Below are 27,476 nucleotides of genomic sequence, written 5' to 3' on the forward strand. Positions count from 1 at the left end.
ATAGACAGGCCTGCTCACAGAGAAGGGAAAACATTGGCATATGGCATTGTTAGTGACCATTCTTCTTCCTATTTTGGGACCTTTTTCAGGGAGGGGAGGAAGGGAGATGATGGGAGACTGGGTAGTTTTTATAGTTGTTAGTCTATGCTGAAAACCATTTCTCATTTAGTGAATAAAAGTGTTCTTGGCTAGTTAAAGACCTCCCTCAGTTGACTTGTGCTATAAGGCATAGAGAAGGGGGCTCTTTGTTCTATATTGTCCATTAGACAGTAAACATAGACAGCGTATCGTTGATTCTCTATAGATTTTGTTATTGTAAGTGTTCATTTTCTTCACAGAAACCATAGGATCCTTGTCTTTTCAAATTAAATCAGCAGCCCAATCCATTTGGAAACATGAGCTTTGTACTATTAGTGTCCATGTGCAGCTAATACAATGCATCAATAAAAGCACAAAATGCTATAATGGCTGAAGATAACTACAAATAACTCGGAGAGATGTAAACAGTATGAATATTTACTGGTTTTTTTCCCTGTTTTTTCTGTCCTTTACCTTTACTATTCCTTTAAGTAATGAAGGATTTTTATTGGTAACTTTTTTGTCTTTTTTTTGTGAACACTTCCTCCTTTTCATCTACATCAGTATACTGGCATTTTAAAATAAAAACATTTCTACATTTAAAATCATGTAATGAGTTTGGGAAGAAAAGCATCCTGACAATCGAACTGCAAAAAGAATTCCTATACAAGCTAATATCTCTTCTGATATATACCCTTGCAAGCCCTACAAAGGCACCAGGTTACAATGATGGACCAGAACATAGACTTGGGCCCCAGAGGGTGGTGCAGTATTAATTATTAGAGAACTGGACAAACTATACTAGCCATTGTTCTCTCCAAGCATTTGGAGATCATGAGTCAGGTCTTCAGAGTCATAAGATTGGCTTAAAAATTATTCAGGGTCTTTGCTTGTAGCTGTGTTGGTCTAAGGACACAGGCAGGCAAGCTTGTTTGGGTAGATGTGATATCTTTTATTAGGCCAATGGAGTAGTTTTTCCAACTCCTCAGTTGGTCTAATAAGATATCACATCTACCTAAAGAAGCTTGCCTGCTTAAAAATGGTGACATTTAGAATAATACAACATGTTTGGTGTGTTTTGTTTTGTTTTGTTTTTGGAGGGTTTTTTCTCCTGACTTTGGAGCATTCGCAGGTCATGCATCAAGCTTTTTCTCACAGCCATAAGGTATGGAAACTTGTATTTTGTTTTATTAATCTCAGAAATTCTCAACAGCTGGGGTTATAATTAAAACCTCAAATACATTGAGATTCGCAACATAGTCATAAATGGGCTATAGAGCTCTATGTTGCATGTGGGCCAAGTTCCGCTCTTATACCTATGCAACCTTTATAATGTGCAAACGCAGGGCTAAAGTTATTAGCATGTTCTAGGTATAAATGAAGCTGCAATTTGCCCTATAAACTCTAAGCTGTGAATGGGGTGGGAGAGAAGCAGTGTTGCTGGTGAGGACAAGCTTTTAAAATTCTTTTCAGAGCTAGTTGGATTGCACAGACTTGAATTAAGGCCAAGTCTATACTGCAAATTTCTGTTGCCATGGCTGTGTTGGCTGGAGTTTAAAGAGGTGTGATCTCTGGTTCATATAGCTGTGGGAGCAAAAGTCATCTGTATAAAAACAGTTAAACCCACAAAGCTGCACTTTGACTAATAGAGCCTACCGTGGCTTGGGGTGCTTCTACTAAACAAGTACAAAGCACAGCTCTGCTTGTATAACACAAATGATGATGGTGTTCTTATGCTGTTAAGGCCATCCTGGTGTAGACCTAGTATCCGTGCCATCGAGGCTGATCATGGGTCTGATGCTACATTCCTTCTACAGCCAGAACTCCTTTTGAAGGATGTTTTGGGTATGTGCAGGATCAGGCTTATGAAAGTATGGACTTGTGAATATTCTTTGACATGTCTTTCTTTTCTGTAAGATTGGGGTAAATTAAACATGTTCAACAGGAAATAAGGAAGTTTGTGCCTTTTCCCTTAAATTATCTGTCTTACAGTAGCATAAAACTTTTAGCATTAAATGACTTAACTGGTAGCCCTGAATTGCTTGAATGTGAATAAAGTAGCCAGTAATGAGGTGTATACTAGTAAGAAAATCCTAGCATGGGATGTTGGAGATTCGAGATTCACGTTCTGACTTGAGCTGACAGGAAGTGGGACTTGAAGTTGGGTCTCTGCCCCAGCAGAGTGTCCCAACCACTGAGCAGCTGGATATCTGGGAGTAGGTTTCAGCTTTTTGTCAGAAAACTCAACTCAAGACCAATTCTTCTTGAACTGAGCGTTATGCACTGATCACTAGCAGCCCTTCATGCATCACTCAGCTGTTCTTCATCTCCCATCAGAGCACTGCTTCAGCTTTTACTTGCAAGATCTTAAGATTTCTATAGGCTTTGTAGAGAAGAAAACCAGTAATTATGAGGTACAATGTCATATAAGGGGAAAGGGACTGAAAGCATTTGAGTTGGGGAGTGAGGGAAAGCCTCCCTTATGAAAAAATAAGCATGTTCTACTGAACTTGTATCTACTTATTAAATGCCCAGCAACTGGTAATTCTGCTTTTAGATGTTGTGGCAGTATAGCTTTGGTGCTCAGTTGTATAATCAAAATGATGTTAATTATATATAATCTTTCCATAAACAGAGCATTTTATTGACTGTTTTTAATGATGACCTCTACTTTCCATAAATAACACAAGTGCAGGAACAAGAAGCTGGAAATTGATTTTTTTTTCTGACTTAAGACATGCCATCAAATAATTTAAAGCTGGAGTTTTAGAGGACACCAGTGGTTTCTAGCTGGAAAACTTCAAGCACTTGCAACAAGATGTAACCCAATATAACACTGCATTTTGTGAGTCCCTTTTAGGTTACAGGGCGGCAGAATTCACTGTTGGGTTTTTAATATCAGGTGCAATGTAGTGTTCTGGAATCAGAATGTACTTCTTATATGAAAACTATCTTTCCAGCCCTCATTGCAAAGAAAACATGACACGGTAAGTATAGGATTGCTGCAGGGTCGTCTGCCTGAAATCATGGCTTCGAAATGTGAACAGGTCCTTAAGTATCAGCATCTTGTTCTTCCTGGACCATAAAGATGCCATGCCTAATTTTCACTGTCCACTACTGCATAACTTGCTTCTTTGGCAGACACATCCAGTCAACGTGCTTTTCCAACGCTGCCATATGTCCAGATGTCAAAAGTCTCAATGTAGGCTGTCAAACCCTCCAGCTTTCCCACTGATAACTTCTGTTATGACAACTGTTCATGGCATTGCCATATCAAAATATCTTTGATATATTGAAAATGGAGAATGTGAGGACAGCATAAAATAAACTGCAATGAACAATTGTCAAGATAAATAAAAAGATAACCTGGTATTACAATACCTTAATGATAAATGTTTGGGGGGGTTACATGTGTCAGGGTTTAGTCCCCAACTATCAGGCAGGGACCTGGTATAAGGAGCAGATTGTTCTACATTTACTATTACAAGTTACTGCACTTCTGGTGAGATGGGCCTGCCGGAGATGGGAAACTGGACTAGATGTAAAAGTAGGGCTGTGCAAAGCTTCAGGTGCTGATTCAATTAAGAGGAAACCTGGCCCGATTCGGCAGCTAAATCTCTGAATCTGAATTGAATTGGGGAACCAATTAAGAATTCTGAATCGAGTCTAAGCTCTCTGAATTGACTTGGAAAAGATTCGGAGAGCTTCAGTGATTCAGGAAAACCCCGCTGGCTGCAGCAGGGAGCTGGACCCAGACTCCATGCTGGTAAGTAGGGGGTGGAGGATGGGAGGTGGAGGAGGGGACCGTGGGGGGACCCCTGCCAGGCCCCATCCCCTGCCCACTGTCCCAGCCCCCACTCCCATGGCTATCCCACCCCTCCCAGCTCCCACTTGTTTAAAAGCCCCCACTACCAGGTGCTGCCAAGCGGGGGGGGGGGGGTGATCCCTGCTGCCCCACGCTGCATGGGGGGCTCTGCCACAAGCCTTCTGACCCTGGCCGCTCTCCCAGCCCTCCCCCCCCCATGGCTGCCCTGCCTGCCCCAGCTCCTGGCCCTTTAAAAAAAACAAACAAACAAAAAAACCCCACAATCCCCGGCTGCTGCAGCAGCCTCGGAGCTTTTGGGGGCTCATGGAAGAGCCCCCCCCATGCAGCAGGGGGGCTGTGGGGGGCAGTGGGGATCCTCCTGCTGGGCAGTGGCCAGTAAGTGGGGCTTTTTTTTCTTCTTCAAAGAGGCAGGAGCTGGGCTGGGCAGGGCTGGGAGAGTGGGCAGGGGATGGGGCCTGTGTGATTCAGAGATTTGGATGATTTGGCAGCAACCAAATCTCCAAATTAGATTAAACCAAATCGATTCGGGGCAGTGATTCAAATCATCGAATCGCTGTCCCTCGAACTCGCTTTGGATTCAGCCAATATTAGCTGCTTTGCACAGGCCTAGTATACAGTGTGTGAGCCAGTATGGCAATTTCTATATTCTAATATTTATTCTGACATTGAATTGATTCAAGATCTCAATTAAAATAATCAGAAACTGCCTGGCAATTTTCAGAATATTTTGGAGCCTGGAGATACCAGAGCCCTTGTTATAGACTATAGGCCCAGCTTGTTGTGAAGCATATGGGGCTTTGCTTATAGTAAGCAGCTGTCTCTTGAATACAGTTGGCTGTTGTAGCTGATTTGAAGTGTCTGATAATCACAAATTGAGCAGTTCCTGGTTATTTCTCAGTTCTTGTTCATAGAATAATAATTTTAAAAATTAAAGGAAAAGAAGGGAGAAAGGGAAAGACAAAAAGCCCAGAAGACTATAGGCAGCTAGAGCAGACATTTGAGAGCAGAGGTCCTGCTTGAAATTGTCTTGTCATAAGTGGTGCCAGACTTGAAAAACAGAAATAATTTTAAGGTTCTCTTCCAATATTACACGTTGCAAAAAATTAAGAGCATGCAGTGTAATATGCTGATATTGTCATAAATAGTAAATATTTTGGCCTTTTCATTCCCTGTCACCTGTTAAATCTCCAAAATCTGAGTTGAGTTCCTCTTTGGAATCTCTGTCCTCTGCTGTTTTCATGCTTCGCTTCAGAAGCACAATCAGATATCTAACATGCCACTGAGCTAGTGCGTGTGGGATGTCAGTCACAACACAACTTCAAAAGTCTACTGAATATGGAAAATGAATAAAATGTATCTTTTCAAATGCAAGTACTCATTGGATCTTCCTGAATTAGGAAGATCGCATCTTGACCACTTCTGGAATGGACTAGCCTACATTATACAAAGATCAAATCTATTATACAAATGAAATAATTTATTGTGCATCTAACTACCCTGACTGTGATTCTTATTGGTGCCACTGTGATTAGATAGCAGGATCTAGGCTGACAAAATGGAGGCTTTGAGGAAATATGTTTGCTTTCAGTAAATACACAGAGGGACAAGCACCAGAGAGGGAAAATAATTATTTAAGCTGAAGGACAAATTTGTCACAATAACACAAATGGATATAAATTTACTATGAAGAAATTTTAGGCTGGGAAATGGAAGAAAGCTTCCAAACTTCAAAACAGTGAGGTTCTGGAATAGCATTCCAGTAAGAGTAGTAGGGACAAAGAACTCACTAAGCTTGGAAATAAAGCTTGATCTCTTTCTGAGAAAGGATTATGTATTTTCCTTGATAACAGGTGTCTGGATCTTATGATGCAGGAAATCCCTTCCAGACATATTCTAATAAATTGATTGCTATCTGAATACAGATGGATAAGCATTGTGGTTTGATTTGGCTGAATCTCCACTTATTCAAAAGAAACTATGCTTCTGGAATTTTTTTTCTCTCTCTCAGAACATTCTTTTCCATTTCAGTTCAATAGCTTTGTACCTCCTATCCGGCCCTGTTAGCCCAAAAGGTCACTTTCTGTCTAGGACTATCCATTTCTACAGTGCTATACTCCATTTGTCAGCATGGATTCAGCAAGGGCAAGTCATGCCTTACCAACCTGATTGCCGTCTATGATGAGAAGACTGGCTTGTGGATGTGGGGAGAGCAGTGGACATGATATACGTTGACTTTAGCAAGCTTTTTTTTAGTTTTGTTAGTTTGCAAGCTAAGGTAGTACAGATTGGATGAATGGGTTATAAGGTGCATGGAAAACTGGCTGGATCATTGGGCTCAGAGGGTAGTAGTCAATGATTTGATGTCTAGTCGGTAGCATGTATCAAGTGGAGTGCCCCAGGAATCAGTCCTGGAGCCGGTTTTGTCCAGTGTCTTCATCAATGATCTGGAAGATGGGATGGTGTACCTTGTCAGCAAGTTAGTGGATTGTCATCCCGCATTGTTGCGGGAAGTAGTAGATATGCCGGAGGGTAGGACTAGGATTCAGAGTGATATAGACAAATTGGAGGATTGGACCACAAGAAACCTCATGAAGTTCAACAAGGACAAGTGCAAAGTCCTGCACTTAGGACAAACAATCCCATGCACCAGTACAGGCTGTGGACTGACTAGCTAAGCAGCAGTTCTGCAGGAAAAGACCTGGGGGTTACAGTGGACATTAAGCTGAATATGAGCCAGCCGTGTGCCCTTGTTGCCAAGAAGGCTAGCGGCACACTGGGCTGTATTAGTAGGAACATTGATAGCAGATCGAGGGAAGTGATTCTTCCCCTCTATTTGGTACTGGTGAGGCCACCTCTGGAGTACTGTATCCAGTTTTGAGCCCCCTACTTCAGAAAGGATGTGAACAAATTGGAGAGAGTCCAGTGGAGGGCAATGAAAATAGCTAGGGGGCTGGGACACATGACTTCTGTGAGGCTAAGGGAACTGGGTTTATTTAGTCTGGAGAAGAGAAGACAGAGGATTTAATAGCAACCATCAGCTACCTGAAGGGCTGCAAAGAGGATGGAGCTGGACTGTTCTCAGTGGTGGCAGATGACACAACAAGGAGCCATGGTCTCAAGTTGCAGCAAGGGACATTTAGGTTAGATATTAGGGGGGAAAAATTCACGAGGAGGGTAGTAAAGCACTGGAACAAGTTACCTAGAGAGGTGATGGAATCTCCATCCTTAGAGGTTTTTAAGACCCTTCAAAAATTTTCTAGGATTCCGTGTTGCAAAGAAATTCCTCTATGCCCCTAAATAAAAACCCATGGCAATGCAAAAGCTTTGCAAGCACATTTTCAGGTTTCTTATTTGTCTCAGTTTACTAGAAACAGTGCAATGTCCCTCACTTTAGGAGAAAATTATCAGAGAATCTTTAGAAAAAATCAAACTGGAAGCAGTCTCAGGAGGTCACTTAATCCAACTGCCTGCTCAAGGAAGTATATCATCCTTGTCTAAACCATCTCAGACAAATGTTTGTTTCCATGTTTGAGAGCGTAGCCAAAAGCTTACTTCATAATTCTTATTCTGTAATTCTACCCTCATTAAAGTCAATGGAGTGGAACAGAGTCCTAAATCTGGTTTGTAAGACCCATACTTCCTCAACTGGCACACAAGAAATTAGTCAATAATAATTACTATTAAAAAATAATAAAACCTCTAGTTTTTACACAAGTACAGCCTTTGAGCATGATTTCTTACAAATCTTAAAATCTACAAATGTGTGCCTAGAGGAAAGTAAAGAGGAAAAACTAGTTTGATAAAAATCAGAAGGGGAAAAGGGTAACTTTATGACATGCATTCAGGAAGGTTGTGAACAAACTGGAATAGGAGAGCCTACAGATCTAAAGATGAGGTTGAATGATGATAGCTCAAAATTTAAGCGCACTAAAGTAACCAAGCAAGTTGGTGCTAAAAATGTATTGATCACCTTTTCAGAAGGAACATGTTTGAAAAATCATTATAAGGCTGTCAGTAAAAAAAAAAAAAAAAAAAAAAAGGCTAGTTCTCAGGAAATCCAAATCGCCCTGGACACCTCCAACGTCCCCTCAAGATCATTTCCTAACCACAAGAAGGGCAAGTTCTTTGGATTATCTGGCCTTGCTTTAGTCTTTAATTTTTTAAAAACAAAGTAACTGACTGTGTTAAGATATATATTTTCTTCCTCGTTTAAGAGATTTCAGTATGAAAATATATCAGCTCTTCATTGCAGCAGAAAGAGGCTGCTGTTCAGCAATATTCACAACACTGCATATGAGTTTAGGTTAGGAGGTGTTGAAGAAGAGTAAATGTAGATTAAAATATAAATGGTGTTGGACAGACAAAACATGGACTGGAATTTGGCTAAGATCACTGTACTTAGTTTTGCAGTTTGCTTGCAAAAAATCATTGGGTTTTTTAACAATCACAGATGGTCAGGAATTAGACATTTACTTGTATTTCATCTAAAGATAGTCCTTAAATTGTTGCATGCGGGGAAAATGATCTTGTATTGACTAAGTAGGTTTCAACTTCCTTTTTAATCATCAGCACTGCCTAGCTTCTAGGAGACCTCTTATTCAGTTAGCACGAAAAATCTGAGTACAGCTCAAGGGAATTTGGCTCCAGACACAGACGAGTTCAGTATGCTTTTGCAGGTCATTCAGTATTTTTCAATTAGCTTTAGATTTTCTAATTGCTTCTTTATTGTCTTTGGAAGGCTGGTTTAATTTAGATCTATATAAAATCTAGTAGTATTCATTTGCATTGTTTTCATGTTAAGCCTTGTTTAACAAAGCAAGCTACCGCTCTATTTGTAAGAAATTCACTAAAAATATTGGCAGGAAAATCTCTTGCAGGCACTTGAGACTTTTTTAAAGCATTTTTTTTAGTTGTTACACTGGATAGGGCCAGACTTCCAGAACTGGTGTGCATCCATAATTGCAATCAATTTTCAAGATCACTCGGTTACCATGTAAACCCTAAAATAAGAGGCAAGGAAGTTAACACATTGCTGAGCAATTCTGCAAATCCTCCCCCACTGTTTGTAGGGCACTCTTGGAAATCTGACCCTGAATTGGCTCCCTGAACATGTACCAGAAAGGAGGAATTGCAGAGTTGTCTGAAGCTCATGGGTATGAGTACAGAGCTGTGCTTGAACTGTAATATTTTAGTTTTTGAAATGCTGCTGCTGAGCATTTGATTTTTTGAGGACTTAACTAGATTAACAAAGAATAATGGTTAGTATTTTTTTTTTCTGGAAAAGCCAGGAGCCAGGCACCAGCACTGAGCAGAGCACCCGCCCCCCCCTCCCCCTTGCTGCTGCTGCCCCCCACTGCCAGCTGGGCAGGGTGTGGGTGTGAGGGGGGAGGGGCATAAGGACCCCTCCCACACTCGCCCAGATGGTGCGCAGCCCTGGCAGGCAGTGAGGGTGGGTGTGCTCTGCATTGGCTGGTGCCTGACTCCTGGATCTAACCAGTGCTGCAAGGAGCACAGCCCCTGGTGGACCATTTGTTTCCATGGCACTCCCTGCACTCATGGGGCACAAGAGGGAAGCCCCAGGCACTAGAGTGGGCTGGGGCAGGGAAAGCAGCATGCTTCAGTGTCTGGGGCTTCCCTCCCATGCCCTGTGAGTGCAGGGAGGGCCCACCAGGGGCTGCACTCCTCGCTGTGATGTGCAGCACTGGCCAGAGGCAAACGCCTGTGCTCCCACCTGCTGCTGTGTCATGGGGGGGCATGTGTGAGGGGGTCCCCACACCCCTCTCGCCCTCTCTCACCCCACAAACCACACAGACATACACACAGATACAATGGCTATGTCCATTAGGGTCCAGAATTAAGGACCCTTAATTCTGTGGCAGGCCATGCTTCAGTGGCCAAGCTCTGCAACTTTCAGTAGCCCAGCAGACTTCTGGTGGGCTAGATTAGAACAGTTTTTGGGCTGAGGGTTTGATACCTGTGTTCTAACGAGTAATAAAGGCTGCCACCGTCAACAGAAGATGGCTTGATAGCATATTAGAGTTTATTGGTACATTATCATGGGCCCTGAGTTCATTTTTTTTTTTTTTCTGTTAAGTACGGTCAAAGAATTAAAAAAACCAAAAAGGAAACCCTTAATTTTAAGCACTAGATGAAGAAAGATTGTGTGTTTTTTATTTATTTAATATTTCATAGATATTAGGGCTGGAAAGGACCTTGGAAGATCATCGAGTTCAGCCCCCTGCCCCAGGGACAGGAAGTCGGCTAGGGTCAAAGGATTCCAGTAAGATAGTCCAAAAGAGTCCAGAGTAGGTGCTTGCACCACCTCTGGGGGGAGCCTATTCCAGGCCTTGGGGACTCAGACAGTAAAGAAGTTTTTCCTTCTGTCCAGCCTAAAACAGTCTTGGAGGAGTTTGTGACCATTTGACCTTGTCATCCCTTGGGGCACTCTGGTGAACAAGCATTCCCCAGATCTGATGTACACCCCTTACATGCTTATAGGCAGCCACCAGTTACCTCCTGAGTCTGTGGTTTTCTAGGCTGAAGAGTCCTATGGCTCTCAGCCTGTCTTCATAAGGCCTGTTCTCTTGCCCTCTGATCATGTGCATGGCTCTCCTCTGGACTCTCTCAAGTTTCTCCACATCCTTCTTGAATTATGGAGCCCAGAATTGGATTCAGTACTCCAGCTGCAGCCTCACCAAGGCTGAGTACAGCAGGAGGATGCTTGAGAAGCATCTATGGATGTAAGCCAGAGTTTTGTTCGCTTTACCAGCTGTGACATCGCATTGGTGCCATCATAGGCCAGCTACTGGCAAGGATCTTCAAGAACTCGTGGTGCTCGAGTGAAGTACCCAAAGATTGGAAGAAGGCTAATGTGGTGCTTATCTTCCAATGACTAATCTTGTGGTCAGTCATTACCCCCAAGTCTCTTTTGGCTGTAATGCTAGCAAGCATAGCACTGCCAAGCCTTATAAGCGTGATGCGGGTTTTTTTTCCCCCCCAAGGTGGAGTAACTTGCATTTTTCCATATTGAATGTCATCAAGTTTTTATCTGCCCACTTTCTAAGCCTGTAAAGGTCAGCCTGGATCACCAGCCTATCATCAGGTATGGATGCTTTACCCCAAAGTCTGGTGTTGTTGGTGAACTTGGCCAATCCACTGCTGACACCAATGTCCACATTGTTAATAAAGATGTTAAAGAGTACAGGTCCAAGGACGGAGCCTTGGTGGACACCACTGGTCACGGAGCTCCATGATGATTCATTTCTGTCTATTACCACACTCTGGGTCTGACCTTGGAGCCAATTCCCCAGCCATCAGACTGTGACATAGCTGAGGCCACAGTTGGCTAATTTTTCCAAGAGGAGATCGTGGGACACCAGACTAAAGGCTTTTTTAAAGTCTAGATATATGATGTCAATTTCTTCTCCCTTGTCCAGGTGATATGTCACCTGGTCATAGAAGGAAATGAGATTGGTCAGGCAAGACCTATCCACAACAAGCTCATGCTGGCTGTCCCTCAAGATGTTGCCATCCACCAGTTTGTCAAGAATGGTCTCTTTGATAAGTTTTTCCAAACTCTTTCCACGGATTGAGGTCAAGCTGACTGGCTTGTAGTTCCCTGGATCTACTTTCCTCCTTTTCTTGAAGAGAAGCACCATACTGGCCTTCTTTCAATCTTTGGGTACTTCACCTGAACATCATGAGTTCTCAAATATCCTTGCCAGTGGCTGGCCTATGATGCCTGCCGGGTCCTTAAGTACCCTGGGGTGCAATCTGTCAGGACCAGCTGACTTGAAGGTGTCCAGCCTCTCAAGGTATTCCTTTACAAGGTCTACGCTGATGTTGGGTACAAATTCACCCTCACCCTGGCTGTCCCGCATCATGTTAAGCAGGACAGTCCCTTTTGGCTGGTGAAAAATTCACACAAAATACCCATTAAGCAGGATGCCTTTTTCATGGGTGTCGGTTGTCAGTTGTCTCATTTGGTTTAGGAGAAGACCAATGTTTCCCATGCTTTTCTTCCAACTCCCCACATATCTGGAAAAGGATTTTTAATTGTCCTTGATATGCGTAGCCAGTTGGCGTTTTGGTTGCAGCCTTGGCTTTCCTGGTTCGCTCAATATAGGTCCAGACCAGTGCAGAATACTCTTCGTTAGTGGTGATTCCAGTCTTCCATCCTTTATAAGCCTCTCTTTAGAGGCAGGAGGTCCTCAAGTTCCCTGCTGAGCCAAGGGGGCTGCTGTGCCCTTTTGCTACCTTTCCTCTGAGATGGGATGGACATTCGTTGTGCTTTCAGGATCTCTCCCTTAAGGAGCAACCATTCATCCTGAGCTCCCCTCTCTGTCAAGTCATGGCCCCTTAGGGCCTCAACAACAATCCTCCTGAGTTTATTAAAGTCAGTTTTCCTGAAGTCAAGGACTTCTGCATTGCTGACTGACTTGCTAGCTTTAGGATGGATAGTAAAGTGATCAGCTTGTGGTCACCATCTCCCAGCTTTCCTTCGATTCTTAAGTTGCTGACTAGATCATCCCCTTTGGCCAGTACCAGGTCCAGTAGTGCTTTACCTCTTGTTGGTGCATAGACATCTTGAGTCAGATAGAGCTTGTCCACACACATGAGGAAGCTTTGTGACCATTTGAATTTGGCTGAGCGCTCCTCCCATGAGATGTCCAGGTAGTTGAAGTCTCCCGTGACAACCATGCACCAAGAGTGCACATCCTCAGCCAGTTCTCTGGAGAATTCCTGGTCAAACTCTTGTTTCTGATTAGGAGGTCTGTACTAGACTCCTACCATTGTGTCCCCATGTTCCCCATCTATTTTAACCCAGAGAGTCTCTAGTTGTCCTTCTTGGGTGCCGATGTCAGCTTGCAGGGACCTGTAGCTTTCCTTGACATACAGAGCTAAACCCTGTGGTGGGCCAGTAGGGGGTGCTCCTGTGTTGAGCCACCCACCTCACTGTGCCCAACCACCTTCCAGGCTCAGAGTGCCTCCCTAGGGATGCTTCATTTCTGACTGACCCCCTTCCTGGAGTACATCTGCTAGCTGGGGGTAGAACTGCCACCACCCAGGGATGGGCTTGATTCTGGCTCTGTGGCCCCTGGGAAACACAGGCCTAGTAGCCCTCAAGGGTACTTGAATCACTTCAAGATCTTGGGGTGCTTCCCTCAGTCATAAGCACAAGTAGTGGTCTCCCTTAGTCAGCCGAACCAAGGGGACTCCAAGGCATAATCTAGACCCACTCCCATTAAGTCTCCCACGCTAGGTACAAAGGAGAACTTCATTGGTTACAAGGAGTAGGGTTGGAATAGGGTACAGAGTTGTGTAGTATCAGAGAAACCCCACAGAGCAAACACGGTGGCTGGGGTAGCCTTTGATCACGCATCTGAGTTACTACAAGCTATATATCTAGTTAGATCTCAGGTAGCTTACTTACAAGTATCATCCAGAGGCAGATGGAGATTCCCTCTGGAGGCAGGCAGTTCCTTGATCATGAGTTTTGAGAGAGAGAGCAAGTTTCAGATGATCCAGCTCCTTTTTTTTCTCTGAGTTTTCCCTCATGGTTGCTGCCTCTTCCTCCTGGGCAGTCCTTAACTTATATAGCCCTTATGATCTCATTTACCTGGTCCAATGGAGGCCAGCACCTGTTGGTTGTCAGCCAACCAATTTGAAATATATCACTAGTTGTGGGGCAGACTGGCAGTCGCTAGCTCACCAGGGAGCCCAAGCCTCTCACCCAGGTATGTGATGCCAGTCACATAGGCAGAGGGAGTAGGTTTCCCCCCTCCCTCAGGAATGTATCCAGCTCAGGTTACCTAAAGAGATAGGGGAAGGTGTGTACCTTCTGCAGGGCCCATCCTAACCAAATTGTCACAGAGCAGAGTTTTTTGGGGAGAAACAGAAGTGGCCTTCTGGCACACACCCCTGCCCCTTTTTTTTTCCTCACGATTTCTCCTGTACAAGGTATAGCTGTCTATACCTGTGGCCCAGTCATAGGTGGAGTCCCACCAGGTCTTCATTATCTCTATGAGATCGTAGTCATTCTTGTTTAGCAGGAGGTCCAGTTCCTCCTGTTTGTTCCCCAAGCTCTTGGCATTGGTTTACAGGCACATAAGTGTCCCATTGGAAGCCCTTGGCTTCCTTGCACCCCCAGGAGGACATCGTTCTAGGGCTAGGGTAGGAGTGGATTCTCTTGAGTCCCCTAACCTGCTGGTTTTGTAGAAGTTGTCTAGTGGGCTTGTGTTGGTGGTTGTCCACCCATCCCCCAGCGGGCTTAGTTTAAAGCCCAGTCGAGATTTAGGAGAATATTTTTGCTCTGATTTGATCAGGCATCTTGGCTTTAACATTGGCCATGCTACAAGGCGTATTTTTTCTTTTCAGCCCACCTCCTTTGGGACAGCTGAGAAGGATTTTAAGCAGGGAGAAACTTGTAGGTAAGAAAGGTGGCTTGGGGCTTGGTTTTTTGTTTTGTTTTATTTTTGTTTTCTACCTGCGCATTTTGTTCCAGGTAAGCTTTCAGTACAGGAGCTAGAATTTAGATAAATGCTTTTACTAAAGGCTAAATTCTGGCTTCTGATCTGAACTATATATATCTAAAACTTATAGTTGGCTAATTGAGTTAATGTACCAGCAGGAGCCCATCTTGTACAAAATCTGATTCAGAGGTCATAGAAGACTTTGACCTCGCTTGGCTATGGATCAGCTTCTTATAGGTTAACATTAAGTGATATTCATGAGTCTGCAAAGGCACCTTCCTTTTATATTTGGTGAACATGTCCCAAAATAGATAGCTTTATTAAAGAACTTTAAATTCTTTCTTTGTTTCTTATTGTGATTGGGTTGAAAGCTGACTAAGTTTAACAGATCATTTAGACTTTTGAGCAGTCTTCAGATCTTTGATGCAGCAAAAGCTGCTGAACTATGTGGATGCTCAAACACCTTTAGTCTATGCTGGTGATGTACATAAAAAAAGAACTTCCTGTGTCTTTTTTTGTACAAGACAGAAGAATGCATTGACAAGACGGAGTAAACCTGACTAAAGGGTATTTCTTATGGTTATTTGATTTAAGATTCGTAGGTTGAAATGCAGCATAAGTGTTTTTTATTACTAAACTCATTTATTAATAACTTTTAAAGGAGGGATCTTTGTCAATTATGCACCCTTGATTCTTATTTTGCCTTAATATGTAATTCTCTTGTACAGATAGATAGGTCGGGTAGATGGAATTTCTTTTTTACGTCATTCAGGTGAGATGATAAATTCACAAGTTCAAGTATAAAGAATTTTTTCATACTTAGAAAGAGCCTGACTGCAAAAACACAGACCAGCCAGTAAGTAGGCCCTTATACTGTAGCATAACTACCCAAGAGCAGAACTTAAAAGTTAGTTGAAGGAACCCTGTTGGTTTGGAGCTACATAAAGCATCTATATAAGTAAAGCTATATAAAGCATGCTATATAAGTGGACTTCCCATTCAATTTGGTTAGGTTAAAAAAAAATGGGGGGGGGGGGGGGGTTGATCAGATTCAATTTAGAGGTGCAATTCTGAAGTAATTCAGTCAATAGTTTTACTCCCATTTTACACTTGTAAAAGTTTAAAATGCACGGTTGATGAGCGGTTTGTTTGTTTTTTTTTAAAGGCAACTAATAGGCTTATTTGTTTATACAGTCCTGTTCTGGGTTTTTGTTAAAGCCAGGCTCATAATGCTTTCCCTGAGGCTGCCAGTATTGAATTCCTTAATAGTCTTCATGGAAAATCCTTCAAGTCGCGTTTAGTGAAACTATTTGTTAAATAAATAAAGTACACAGTGGTGTGGTTCTTCTCCTATCTCTACACAACATTTGACCATTTTGTCACACATGTACTTGTTTATTGTAGTTTGCAAAATTTTTCATTGTACATGTGCCTTCAAGTAGCGGGCATTGCAGCAGGGTTTGCATAGTCTGATGCTCTGTGCTGCAGTCACAGGTGGTTGAACCAATGGTATGGCCCTACTTCATTATTTCCTTGGAGCGTCTGACTCTAGTACATAGGGGGTTGAGACATCGCCACCTTTACCATGGTTTGTCAACCCCTGGTGGTAAGGACTTGGCTGCTGGAACGTCCATTTTTCTGCTGTCAGGTATCTTCTTCAGCCTCTCATTCTGCATTGTGGTTTTGTCTACTTGGATGTGGCATTGAGAGGTTGGGTGCTGGTGAGGAAACTCCTGCATCACTTCAGACACTTGTGCTTAGAGGTGCACCAATACAGGGGCTGATATCGATAGGTGATTTTTAAGGAGGCATATCAGCTGATACCAATCCAATTTCCAATACACAGCCTGGTAGCTTGAAGAGCTGCATCCAGCTGGTAAGTCTTGTGGTGGAAAGGAAAGGGCGTGGGGGGACAGATCAAGGCCCCTGTGGTGGGAGGGGCTGGGGCTGGGGTGGGCTCTGCCCAGCTGGGGCATGGCAGCTGCTGGACAGAGCCGCAGTTTGTCCGGGGGGGGGGGGGGGGGGCGATGACACAGTTTTACCATTGCGCTGACTCTGAGAGGGCATAGGGGTGTGTGCCCCCAGATCTGCACAGGGTGAGGGTGGGCTGCAGCTGTGGGCTGGGGCCAGGGCAGCTATGGGGGTTTCCCAGGCTGTGCTTGTGGGTGGTGCGAAGAAGCTATGGGGGGGCTGCAGCCACCCCAAAATTTGTTGTACCCCCCCATATCTTCCTTCCTAGCACTGTCACTGCCTACCCCAAGCACAGATCCACCCCCCCACCCCCCCCAGCTCCAGGAAAAGCCCAAAAAGCTGGGGCTGAGCCATGAAGCAGATGACAGCATAGGGTTGGGAGCAGAGCTGGGCAAAATTTGGGGTGACTGAAGCCTCCTTCCAGCACCGCTGGAGCCCGCTCTGAGCCTAGCCCCTGACAAGAAAAGCCCTGTGCAGTGCTGGCTCTGGCTCCACCCCCCCAGCTGCAGCCCACCTCATGCCACGCCATGCAGATCTGGGGGCACTTCCCCCTCCCTGCCCTTCCAGGATGCAAGCAGTGGTGGGAGCTGCCCACCCCCCATGAGCCATGCCTCTGTCCCACAGCCCCTGCCCCCTCCCTCACTGCAGGGGGCATTGATCTGCCTCCCCCCTCCCCCTCTGATTTACCAGCTGGAGGCAGCTCTGCTCTGTGCTGTGCTGCAGCTGCGTGCAGCACGGCCACTTATTGGCCAAATTATGGGCCCCATCAGGCTGATATCCGATATAGACAGTTTTCTTTATATTGGTACTGATCCAATATCAGACTGATGTATCTATGCATGTCTAATAAATGCATATTTCCCATGCTTCTGGTTACTACATGGGGCCAGGAAGGAATTTTTCCCCACCTCCTGTCCTGTGCATTTCAGGGTATTGTTCATCATCTTCAGAAGTACTGGTTGTTGGCTGCAGCCAAGATTGGGGCCATTGACTGGGGTGTGCCAATTTTTTTACTGAGACTAAAACTGGATGTTGTTATTATTAGAAGGTCTTGCTCCCCCCTACCCAGGTTCAGATTAATTCTCACATTTGGGGTTAGACTGGTATAGATGCAAGAGGTTTTTGCATTCCTCCTGTAACAGGTGTGGCCTTCTCCCTTGGATCTCTAGAACATACTTTAACAATTTTTGTATCAGAGGGCCATTGGCCATCATTGGCTCCCTGCTTTACCTGGGGCTGGGTTAGGGAGCTATACTTTCTAGTTGTGTGGCAGGATTGCCTGTGTAGTTTTAGGAATAGGTTAGACAAAGATTGTCATGTAATGGTCTGGAAATGGATGATTCTGCCTTGGGCATGGGGTTGGACTAGGTAATCTTTTTAGAGTTCCTTTCAGCCCTGCTCTTCTGTTATTTTTGTCTGTGACAGTTTATCTGAATACCCAAAGCTTTAGAGCCTAAAGCATCTGAATTTTATGTCTTGGCCAATATGCTTTTAAAAAAAGGAAAAAGAAAACCCTACCCTTTACTTCTTCCTGACCAACGTTGATGAGAGAGAGAGAAGGGTAGAGTTCCAAATGTTCACCTACGACTGAACTTTCCTTCAGAAAAGTCCTCTTACCTTTGATCCTTTAGAGTAGTTTGTAGACCTGTTTATGCACAAATGAAACTGAATTATCATTAAATAATAATCATTGTTCATTGGCTTCTTGGGCAAGTGGTCTGCATAGTGGGAACAGGTGGGTGTTCTTCAGAAAAACCAGGGGTGGGACATGATTTATATACTGAATTTTGAGTCATTTAAAAAAAATGCAGCTGAGTCCTTGAGGAGAAAGTGACTTGAATCCTGTTACTGACACACAAGCAGTAACCTCTGATCCCCTTTGCTGGAGAATGGGGCATGGGAGAGTAATTGATGACAGTTCTCCCATGTGAACTGCATCAGGTCACCATAACCAAGCTACTGACTGGCCAGCTCCTCCTAGCTTTAATAAGGGGAAGATTATTGACATCAGCATTACTGAAAGAACAAACAAATGGATGCATTTTTTTTTTTTTTTTTTTGTGTTTATGGAGTCATTCATCCAAGGGATGGGTAATGTTCTTGAAAACTCGTTTGCATTATTCTCGTCATGTATTATGCAACAAAACATGATAGAGATGGAAAGAGATAGAATTTCTAAAATGTCAGGGTTTTTATTTCTGCCAAATTCCCTCCTGTCCTGTGTCCCCTTTTTAATACTAATACTTCCAGGAGGCTGCCTCCTAAAACCAGTACCCACTTCCCCAATGGACACTCAGCTTCTCAAACCTGAATCCTTGATCTTCATTTTAAGTGAAGCAATCCTTCTCATCATTCCTTACAAAGTGGCCGGTTTAACTCTGCTTCGTTCAGGTTCACTCTGATTATGGGTACTGGATCCCAGAGCTCTATCTACCCCAGGTGATGTGAAGCCTCAAAAGATCTGGAGCTTTGCATGAAAAAGTTAGGAGGTATATAGAAACTCTCAGGAGCTACTTTTTTGTATAATGTAATGGGCCAGAAGGTGGTAATTTCAGGTATACCAGCTAAGGTACTTGGTTAAACTAGCTCACAACCTCCCAGCTGTTCTTGCTGCTCTTTCCTATTTAAAAGATCTCCTAGCTTTCCATTCCTGCACAGCAGTACACCTGTTCTAACCCTGAATATACTGTTAGGAGACTGAGTTCTAGATGCAGCCATTTTACTGGGCATGGCTACCATCAGTTTCCATTACAGGGTTGGAAGGGACTTCAAGGTCATCTGGTACAATCCCTGCACAAATGCAGGAATGCTCCTCCTAAGTCATCCTGACCAGTGCTTATCTAGGCTGCTCTTCAAAGCCTCTAGTGAAGCAGATGCTACAATGGACTCTTTTTGTGGTTTATTATTGGGAGGGAAAGATTATTAGAATAGTAGCCTGGAACTCAGGCCTGGATTTAGTTTCCTGCTCTGCTACAGGTTTTTTGTGACCTTGTACAAGTTGCCTAACCTGTCCCAATTATCTATGTGCAGAATGGGAATAACAGTGACTAATAATTGTATTTCATAGTAGTATTGGGAAGATGCCTTGAAAAGATTGTGTGTTGTTCAGCTCCTCCAGTGATGGAGTTGGGGGGTATAGGTACCTTTGGGCACTGACAGACGTGCAGTTCCCCACTATAATTTATGGTCTTTCACAGAAGTGTCATGAGTTAGAGCAACATTTCCCCGCCCCCGATGTTTGCTGTTGGGTCAGGGATGGGGGTAGGGGGTGGGACTGAACTCCATTTTGGAGCCAATCCCAGCTCCAATGCTGTCTACAGGAAGGGAGGGGAGGGAGCTCTGGTTTGGGGTTTGCCTAGTCTGCATTGAAGTGGGAGGGTGATGAGTGGATTGGAGCCCCCACTTCAGTGGGGGCTCCAATCCACTCCCCACCCCCTTTTCAATGCAGCCTGGGCAAACCCCAGACCAAAATTCCCTCCTCTCCTTTCTCCCCCTCCTGTCCTGCAGACAGCACTGGAGGCAGGGCCTGGCTGATGCAGCCCAACCCCAATCCATGAAGGGACAAACAGAAGTTAATGAAGGTACTCTGCTTTGGAGCGCCTTCATCAGAACCCCCATTAAATAAAGGTTATTTTTTCATGTAATCAGGCACTTTTAAAGCACTCTGCAGCCATGCACTTCTGTCAGGGCACAGCTGTGGACTGCTTTCAAGGGGCTGATTGCGCAATGAGTATCACTTCTGTTAGTGCCCTTAGTTTAATGGGGAGGGAAAAAAACATCTTGCAAAAAAAAAAAAAAAAAAGAAGAAAAATCCTTTCCTTTCCCCCAAATTTTAAGAGTTCAGTCACTCAGTAATATAAGGTTGCCTCTTTTTTTCATAGGTGGAAGGTGTGTGAAGGTTGTCAAAGGCTTCCGTTTAGTTTTTTTTCCTTTTGTTTGATAATGTTGGTGCTTTAAAAATTTAGTGTGGATGATGGTCTGGGAGCGTCTGGCTGGATTATTACTTAAGAATTGAAATGCCTTACTGTGACTAACTTCATATTGCAGCTGAAAGGTATTTGAATGTTCTAGTCAGCTACAGCATTTGTGTATATACACATAGCCTGCATCCTTCCCCCTGTAAATCAAACATAGCAGTTTGAAAGTGCAAAACATGTTTCACAGATTACCATGGGGATCACTTTAACCAGCTTTGAGACCCAGTAATGCTGTAGAGATCTTCAAAGGAATGCTGCTGTTCTCATCTTCATACAGCCAGACCAAAGGACAGAAACAGCATCATGTCTCTGATATGCCGTCGCTGGAAGAGATGCATCTCTATAGGTAACTGTACAATTGCCAGCTGCTTTTGTTGTGCATGTATTGAAGTGTGGATGAAGAAATGTAATAAGAGCAGTGTTTTTTCTTTTGAGCAGAAGGTCAGTCTGTATTCAGTAAATCTTTAATCCCGCACTAGCTGGAAGGTATTGGCTGTAGGCCTCAGCTTTTACAGGAATGGGCACCAGAATTACAGATAGTTCAGCCATAGAAAAAGAAGGCTTTTTTTTGTTTTGGGTTTCTTTTTTTGTTCTGCTTAAATTGTTTGATTTTCTAGAAAATGAGATGAGATATCTGACTGGCATAAACACTCAAAGCTGTTAATGAATTGCTAGAGGAATGGATATACTGCAGGAAGCAGGGGAGGGGGGGCAGGAGCAATTGTATGCTAGAATACTAACAGAAAGATACCAAGAGCCAAGGATATTTTTAGCTTCAACCAATATCAATGAAGGGAAACAAGCCACAGAAAATAATCTAATTGCTGTCTTTTAGAGATTAATTCCTTCTATCAATTGCTCTGGGGAGAAATGTCTGGTAAATTATGCTTTTAAAATTTTTTTTTTTAATTCAGGTTTATTAAATCTGCTTTGTTTGGTTATAATTTTTTTTTTTTTTTATAACCAGGGCTCATAAATGACAGGAAGAGCCAGCTAACGTTGTTGTTAGTGTTATTGGTCAGCGATGTCCTTTGGACTAGACCCTGATACCTTTTATTCATTGGGACTGGTACCTCACTTGGTATCAGTGGGACCAGTTTTGGAGTAGAGACTCACTTGTTCTGGGTAAGGGCATCAGAATCTTGCTTTTAATGATGCAGAGAATGAAAATGTGATGATACAAGAGACACAAATGTATCTAATTCATAATCAGTGGGCACATCTACACTTCCATTAATGCTCTGTTGTTATTGCGCATTAAGTATAGTACCTGTAATAGGTACTAAATGTGCAGTAACCAGTGCTACTGCGCAGAAGTGCCAGTGCATGGTCTCTTAGTGGTGCTAATGTGCAGTAGATTGATTCTACTGCATATTAGCGCATTAGCATGGCTCTTGCCGTGATGTGCTAATGTGCAGTAGAATCAGTCTACTTAGTGTGCATTTAGCATCTCGTGTAGATTCGACCAGTATTTCTTAATAAAATGCTGAAAACCCAAATAGTAAAACTGGGAGCGGAGAGAGAAAGGTGCTTTCAATACAGATTTTGAAAAGGCATAAATGTACTTTTTATAAATCAGGATTATATATCCTTATATTCTGGATGGGTAATTGTCTAGAACTTAAAATTCAGCAAAATGATCCCCTGTGGTTAAAAGTTGCTACCCTGTAGCAACCCACAGGAGGGTATACACAACTTAAATGCAGTTTTCACATGTTACCCATCCCTTTTTTAGAAGTTTTTTGTTTGTTTTTTTTAAGTAAAAACTGTCTGAAGTTGAGGCTGAGTTACTTTTCTTCTATTATATACTTTTTTTTCCAAATAAGTATTGGACGCTTCTTGTGTGTGATGTTTATTCTTATCTTTATACCTGGTGACTTAAGTCTTAAACCTAAGACTGGTGTCTTGTATTACTTCAAAAGTAGGTAAATTGAATAAAGCAAAACTGCTTAAAGAAAATATTTCTTAATAAGACTTCAGATAACATATTAGATGGCATTACATACTAATGGAAACTGATTGAGCTAGATGAGCAGCAAATCCAAGAATTTTTTTTTTCTTCTTCTTTCAGAAGCTTAAATGATGTAGGAACTTGAAGGAGTTTAGGGATTAGGCAGAGATGTGCCATATTAACAGCTGGGTAAGGTGTGTAAACTGGAAAGTAATATAATCCCAAGTGTATTATCCCAATACATTCTTCAGAACCAGTTCCCACATACAGCTGTACTTTAGCATATATTTTATTTGTACATATAGTATAATAAAAATAGTTCAAGACAAAGGTTTTGATGGCAGGACATTCTTTCAAGGGCCTAATCTTGATCCTATAAAGTATCCGTTAAATCAGTGAGAACTGAAGATACGAAAATCCTATACAATTTGCAAAGCTAGACTGTATTAGCCAGACTTTGTTCCCTAAAATAATCTTTATTTAAAAGTCATTAACATGTATGCACACAGTCTAACTCAAATACCTAGCGACACTAGGTAGAAAATATGGGTTTGGTAAAAATTTCAATCCCAAACTGAAAATGTTACAGAGGAAGGAAATAGTGTATTCCACATCTTAAGGTACTTAGTGCCTCTCAAAAGGAAGGTAGGTATGATCTGATATTCTTGATTTTTATTTTATTTCTAAGGTAATAAGGCGAGTAGAAAAAAGAAAATGTAAAGAAACAAAGGCAGTAATCCCAATTTGTTCCCATTTGTAAATTATCTTTAAGTACAGGTATCGTGTAACATACAGGTCCAGTGCATTCATGGAGTTCACAAAATAATCCAACTTTAATTGTAAATCACTGAATGTACACAGGCTATGTTGTGACAGATAGTAGTAAGCATTGAATTTAGGTCCACTCTCAAACCCATACTCCTGACCATTCAAACTAAAATCCCTTATGTTTGGCCTCTAGTGGTAATCCATCCTGACTCTAGAATCTCTGAACTTCAGAGTATGAGGAGAGTCCCACTGCTGCTCACTACCTAGGCTTACTGTCTGTACAGTGTGTACTTTACCTTACTTGTTTAGAGGACAAGAAGTCCATCAGCTGCAATCCCACAACTCTCTGGCCTCTTGCACCTCTATTCCAGTCTCTGCTGTCCATAATTAAAGGCAATCTTCCAAGGAGAGATGTAGTGTGCAGACTGATTCCTAGAAAGGCTTGTTTGAGGCCCTAAAAGGACAGTATTGATGGCTTTGTGGGCTATATGGTAGGATGATAATGGATGAGACCAATTCACATGGCTTGAGTTGGTTGAGGATGGCCTTCAGAGTTAACCCTAAATATCAATGTAGACATACTCCTGTTAAATTAACAGTATAAGTCCCTCAACAGTCTTGTGTGACATGTTACAGTGATTTATTCTTAAGGCATTTGGGAGTTTCAGGTTATTACTTGTGGTTCTGTAGCCAGAAAAGTGACAGTAAAAATGGTTCTTTTTTTTTTTAATCATAGTTGCTCATTTTTAGTCATAGCTATAGGGAGTTGTTGGCACTATGAAGAACAAATCTGGTTATAGAAGAACAAGGTGGAGTCTAGTTTTGCCTCATTAACAAAACTGCCAAGTTTTTTTTCCTGAGGAATTTCTATTACAGATTATGATGTGGCAGGTTGAAATCATACAGCTTGGTTTTTAGATCCTAGGTTAAGGTTGCATAGCCAGTGGTTAGAAAAGTAAGCTTTTACATGAACTGAGCATATTTTTGATATGGTATCCAACTGTGTGTATATCTGTGAAACTGTAAACTCCATTTGATATCATGACCTCCAAGTTGTATTATGCCCTGAATGTGTGTTGAACTACTATCCATTTATGATGACACAGAGAAGACTGAGTATTTGATGCCTTATTCAATAGTCTTCACAAATAGTGGTGGCTACCAGATGAATGCAGTTGTCAGCAAAGGTTGGGAAGGAGAGAAACAGGTTAGGGATTACTTAGAGAAGCTTGATGTTTTTCAAGTCAGCAGGGCCAGATGTGATATACTTTCGGGTACTGAAGGAATTAACTGAGGTACTTTTGGAAGCATTGGGCACATTTACATGAGACACCTTACTGTGCAGTTGACTAATTAGCTGTGCAGTAAGTCTTGTGTCTACACTTGTACAACTATTTAGGTTGAAGTAAAAAAACTCTGCACCAGTGCATGTGTAGATGCTGCCTGGGGAATGAGGGTGCTTCTGTGCAGTGGCTGCCTGCTGGCTAGCCTAGCACTGAAGTAGCCTCATGCCCCAGCCAGCCCCTCCACAGCACATGGAGCTGGAGGGGAGCAGCCCCAGGCTGGCAGGCTGACCCCTGGAGTTTAGCTTCGGAGTTTATTCAAGCGCGTTGATGTCAATGTGTAGACACACCTTCTAAAATTAGCCTCTTTGAGAATTCATGGAAGTCAGGTGAAGTCCTGTATGATTAGAAAAGGGCAAAAATAATGGCAATCTTTAAGAAAGGAAAGAATGAGGATTTAGAGAACAACAGACCATTTGGTCTGACTTTGATATCTGGAAAGATAATAGATTCCTTGAGGACTTGCTCCATTGTGAAGCACCTAGAGAAGAACAGGGTGACCAAGAACAGTCATCATGTATTCACCAAGAGTAAGTCGTGTTTGACTAACCTGATTTCCTTCTATGATAAGGGGACAGGCTCTGCAGATGGGGAGAAAGTAGTTAATGTGATGTACCTTGAGGGTTAGGGCTTTTGACATGGTCTCACACAGCATTTTCATTAAGCTAAGTAAATACAGTACTACTTTCTAGTCTGTAAGGTGGATGCCTAACTAGTTGGATCATGTTCAACAAATAGACACTGAGCCATTGATAACTATTTGGGAGGAGCTATCAAGTGGACTTCTCAAGGGCTCTGTCCTGGGTCCAGTTTTGTTTAATATCTGCATTAATGATTTGGATGATAGGATTGAGTGCACACTTAACAAATATGTAGATGATGCCAAGTTGGGTGGAGGGCACTCTGGAGGGCAGAGTTAGGATCCAGAATGGCCTGGATAGATTGATCGCATCATTTCTCCAATCGGATGAGATTCAACAAGGACAAGTATGAATTCCTGTACTTGGGAAAACATAACTGCGTGCACAAATACAGACTGGGGAATAAATGATTGTTGCTTCTACAGAGAAGGACCTGAGGATTGCTGTGGACCATAAGCTAGATATGAGCCAACAATGTGCTCTTGTTGCAAAACAAAACAAAAAACCTAACATTATACTGGGTTGCATTAACAAAAGTGACACTTGTAAATCAAGGGCAGTGATTTGACCATTCTTTTCAGTACTGGTGAGGCCTTGCTGAAGTATTACATCCAACCTTGGCCCCGCACTTCAGAAGGACGTGAACAGATTGGAGAGAGGTCAGTGTAGAGTGACAAAAATGGTTAGGGGCTGGGAAGCATGAAGAAAGGCTGAAAAAAACTAGGGTTGTTTAGTTTGGAGAAGAGAACACTGAAGGCAGGGGATTTGATAAGTCTTCAAATATTTGAATGGTGATTAGAGAGAGGATGGAGACGGTTTTTTCTCTGTGGCCATAGGGGACAGGGCTGGTGGGTTGTAGGGTCTCATGTCTCAAGAAAAAGCTAAGACAAGAAGTTTAGGCCTGGGGATGTTCCTTAGATGCTCAGAGCTAGAAACGTTGACCTGACATGGTGATGAGACTTGAAACGCAAAGTATTCTGTGTTTTGGGTCTGATATAGAGGACTGGTAACCCTTAGAGCTGTGCAAAATGCCTGTTTCATTTTGGTTTCAGATTTGTCATTTTGATGGGACAGCAATTCATTTCAGTGTTTCGAATCACTGTTTTGTTTCAGCCGAAACTGTTTTGAGTTTCGATGCTATTTTGACGATGTTTTGGTGTTTTAGCTATAGGCTGTAATGGGGAATGACTAAAATGCCTATAACTTTGTCATTTCTTGCCTGATTCTGATTAAAATTGCAGGAATGGTAGCTCCTTCTGAGGGTATGAAGTCTGCCAGGTATCAAGGCAATAGGTGCAGGGGTTTCTGGGAAGCTGCACTTTGTCATGGAATAGGGTACCTAGAGATGGCCATGTACCTCTAGTGCCCTCTGACTGCCAGCTCCACCTTGTCTCTCTTCACCTGCCGCCATGTCTTGTTGGAAAAGATGATAGATAGGGAGGCTGTCCTTGAGCTTCAGCTCAGTCACGGTCCTAATGGACCCCACTAAAACCTGTAGGTTCTTGGACTTTTAGACTGGACATTAGGAAGAACTTCTTCACAGTTGGAGTGGCCAAGGTCTGGAATGGGCTCCCAAGGGAGGTGGTGCTCTCCCCTACCCTGGGGGTCTTCAAGAGGAGGTTCGATAGGCATCTAGTTGGGGTCATCTAGACCCAGCACTCTTTCCTGCCTATGCAGGAGGTTGGATTTGATGATCTATTGAGGTCCCTTCTGACCCTAACATCTATGAATCTACTTGCTGGACCATTCTAAGTAGGTGCCTCAAGGGGACACCCTAAGCCTTGTGGGCTAGATGTGTGGCTCCAACCATCTACCACACCTCATAGGATAACAATACTAGTATTGAAGTTAGGTTAGTATAGCTAAACTATCAGTGTAAGCTGTATCCTATCCAATCCTTTGCAAGTAGAAGACACACTCCCTAGCAAGACAGTAGCAGCTAGGAAGCAGTGAGAGTTGATGCCTTTCAGATGCTGCTCTCTAGAGAGAGACAGGCTGACAACTTAGCTATTCACAGGCTTATATACTGTTTTTAAACTTTTAAGGTCCCTCCCCCAGAGCACTGGGATTGGAAGGGACTTCAGGGACAATTGGCAGACACTGGCCAGCTACAAATGTCAGTCTGTTCCCCCCTCTTCCTCCTCCCTCTCCTTACTTTCTCTTTCCCTGCAAGCCCAGCTTTGAAACACCTTTGAAATGCCAAAACGTCTTCAAAATGTTTCAACTTGTTTTGTTATACTGTTTCGACATGTCTCCCATTTAATTTCGGATTCGGTGTTTCAAGCGTCAAAACGCTTGAAACACCGCCGAAACGAAACAGCAGTCGAAATTTTGCACAGCCCTAGTAACCACCCAGAGGGGAGCTTGTCTGGGTTATAAGCAAGATTAAACATGGGGCTCCAGGATGTAACTACTCAGAACTGTGGTATAAATCCTGGTGTCCTAGTTA

The 27,476-nt window shown here is 43.0% G+C and overlaps 1 protein-coding gene across 4 annotated transcripts in view; it reads left to right on the top strand.

Annotated features, from left to right (window-relative positions):
- The window catches only part of ATP8A2 (ATPase phospholipid transporting 8A2), a 555,201-nt gene that overhangs the window by 10,205 nt on the left and 517,520 nt on the right, over positions 1–27,476 (top strand). For 3 of the 4 annotated variants that reach the window (XM_014595931.3, XM_059720367.1, XM_059720374.1), the window contains exon 2: positions 20,512–20,670. The exons of the other annotated variant lie outside the window; for it this stretch is intronic. In XM_014595931.3, the coding sequence (XP_014451417.2) occupies positions 20,628–20,670 (43 nt within the window). In that variant the 5' untranslated portion in view covers positions 20,512–20,627. The remainder of the gene's footprint in view (positions 1–20,511; positions 20,671–27,476) is intronic. 4 annotated transcript variants of the gene reach the window in all.

This window comes from Alligator mississippiensis, chromosome 1 (genome assembly GCF_030867095.1).
Source record: "Alligator mississippiensis isolate rAllMis1 chromosome 1, rAllMis1, whole genome shotgun sequence".
Taxonomy (NCBI): Eukaryota; Metazoa; Chordata; order Crocodylia; family Alligatoridae; genus Alligator; species Alligator mississippiensis.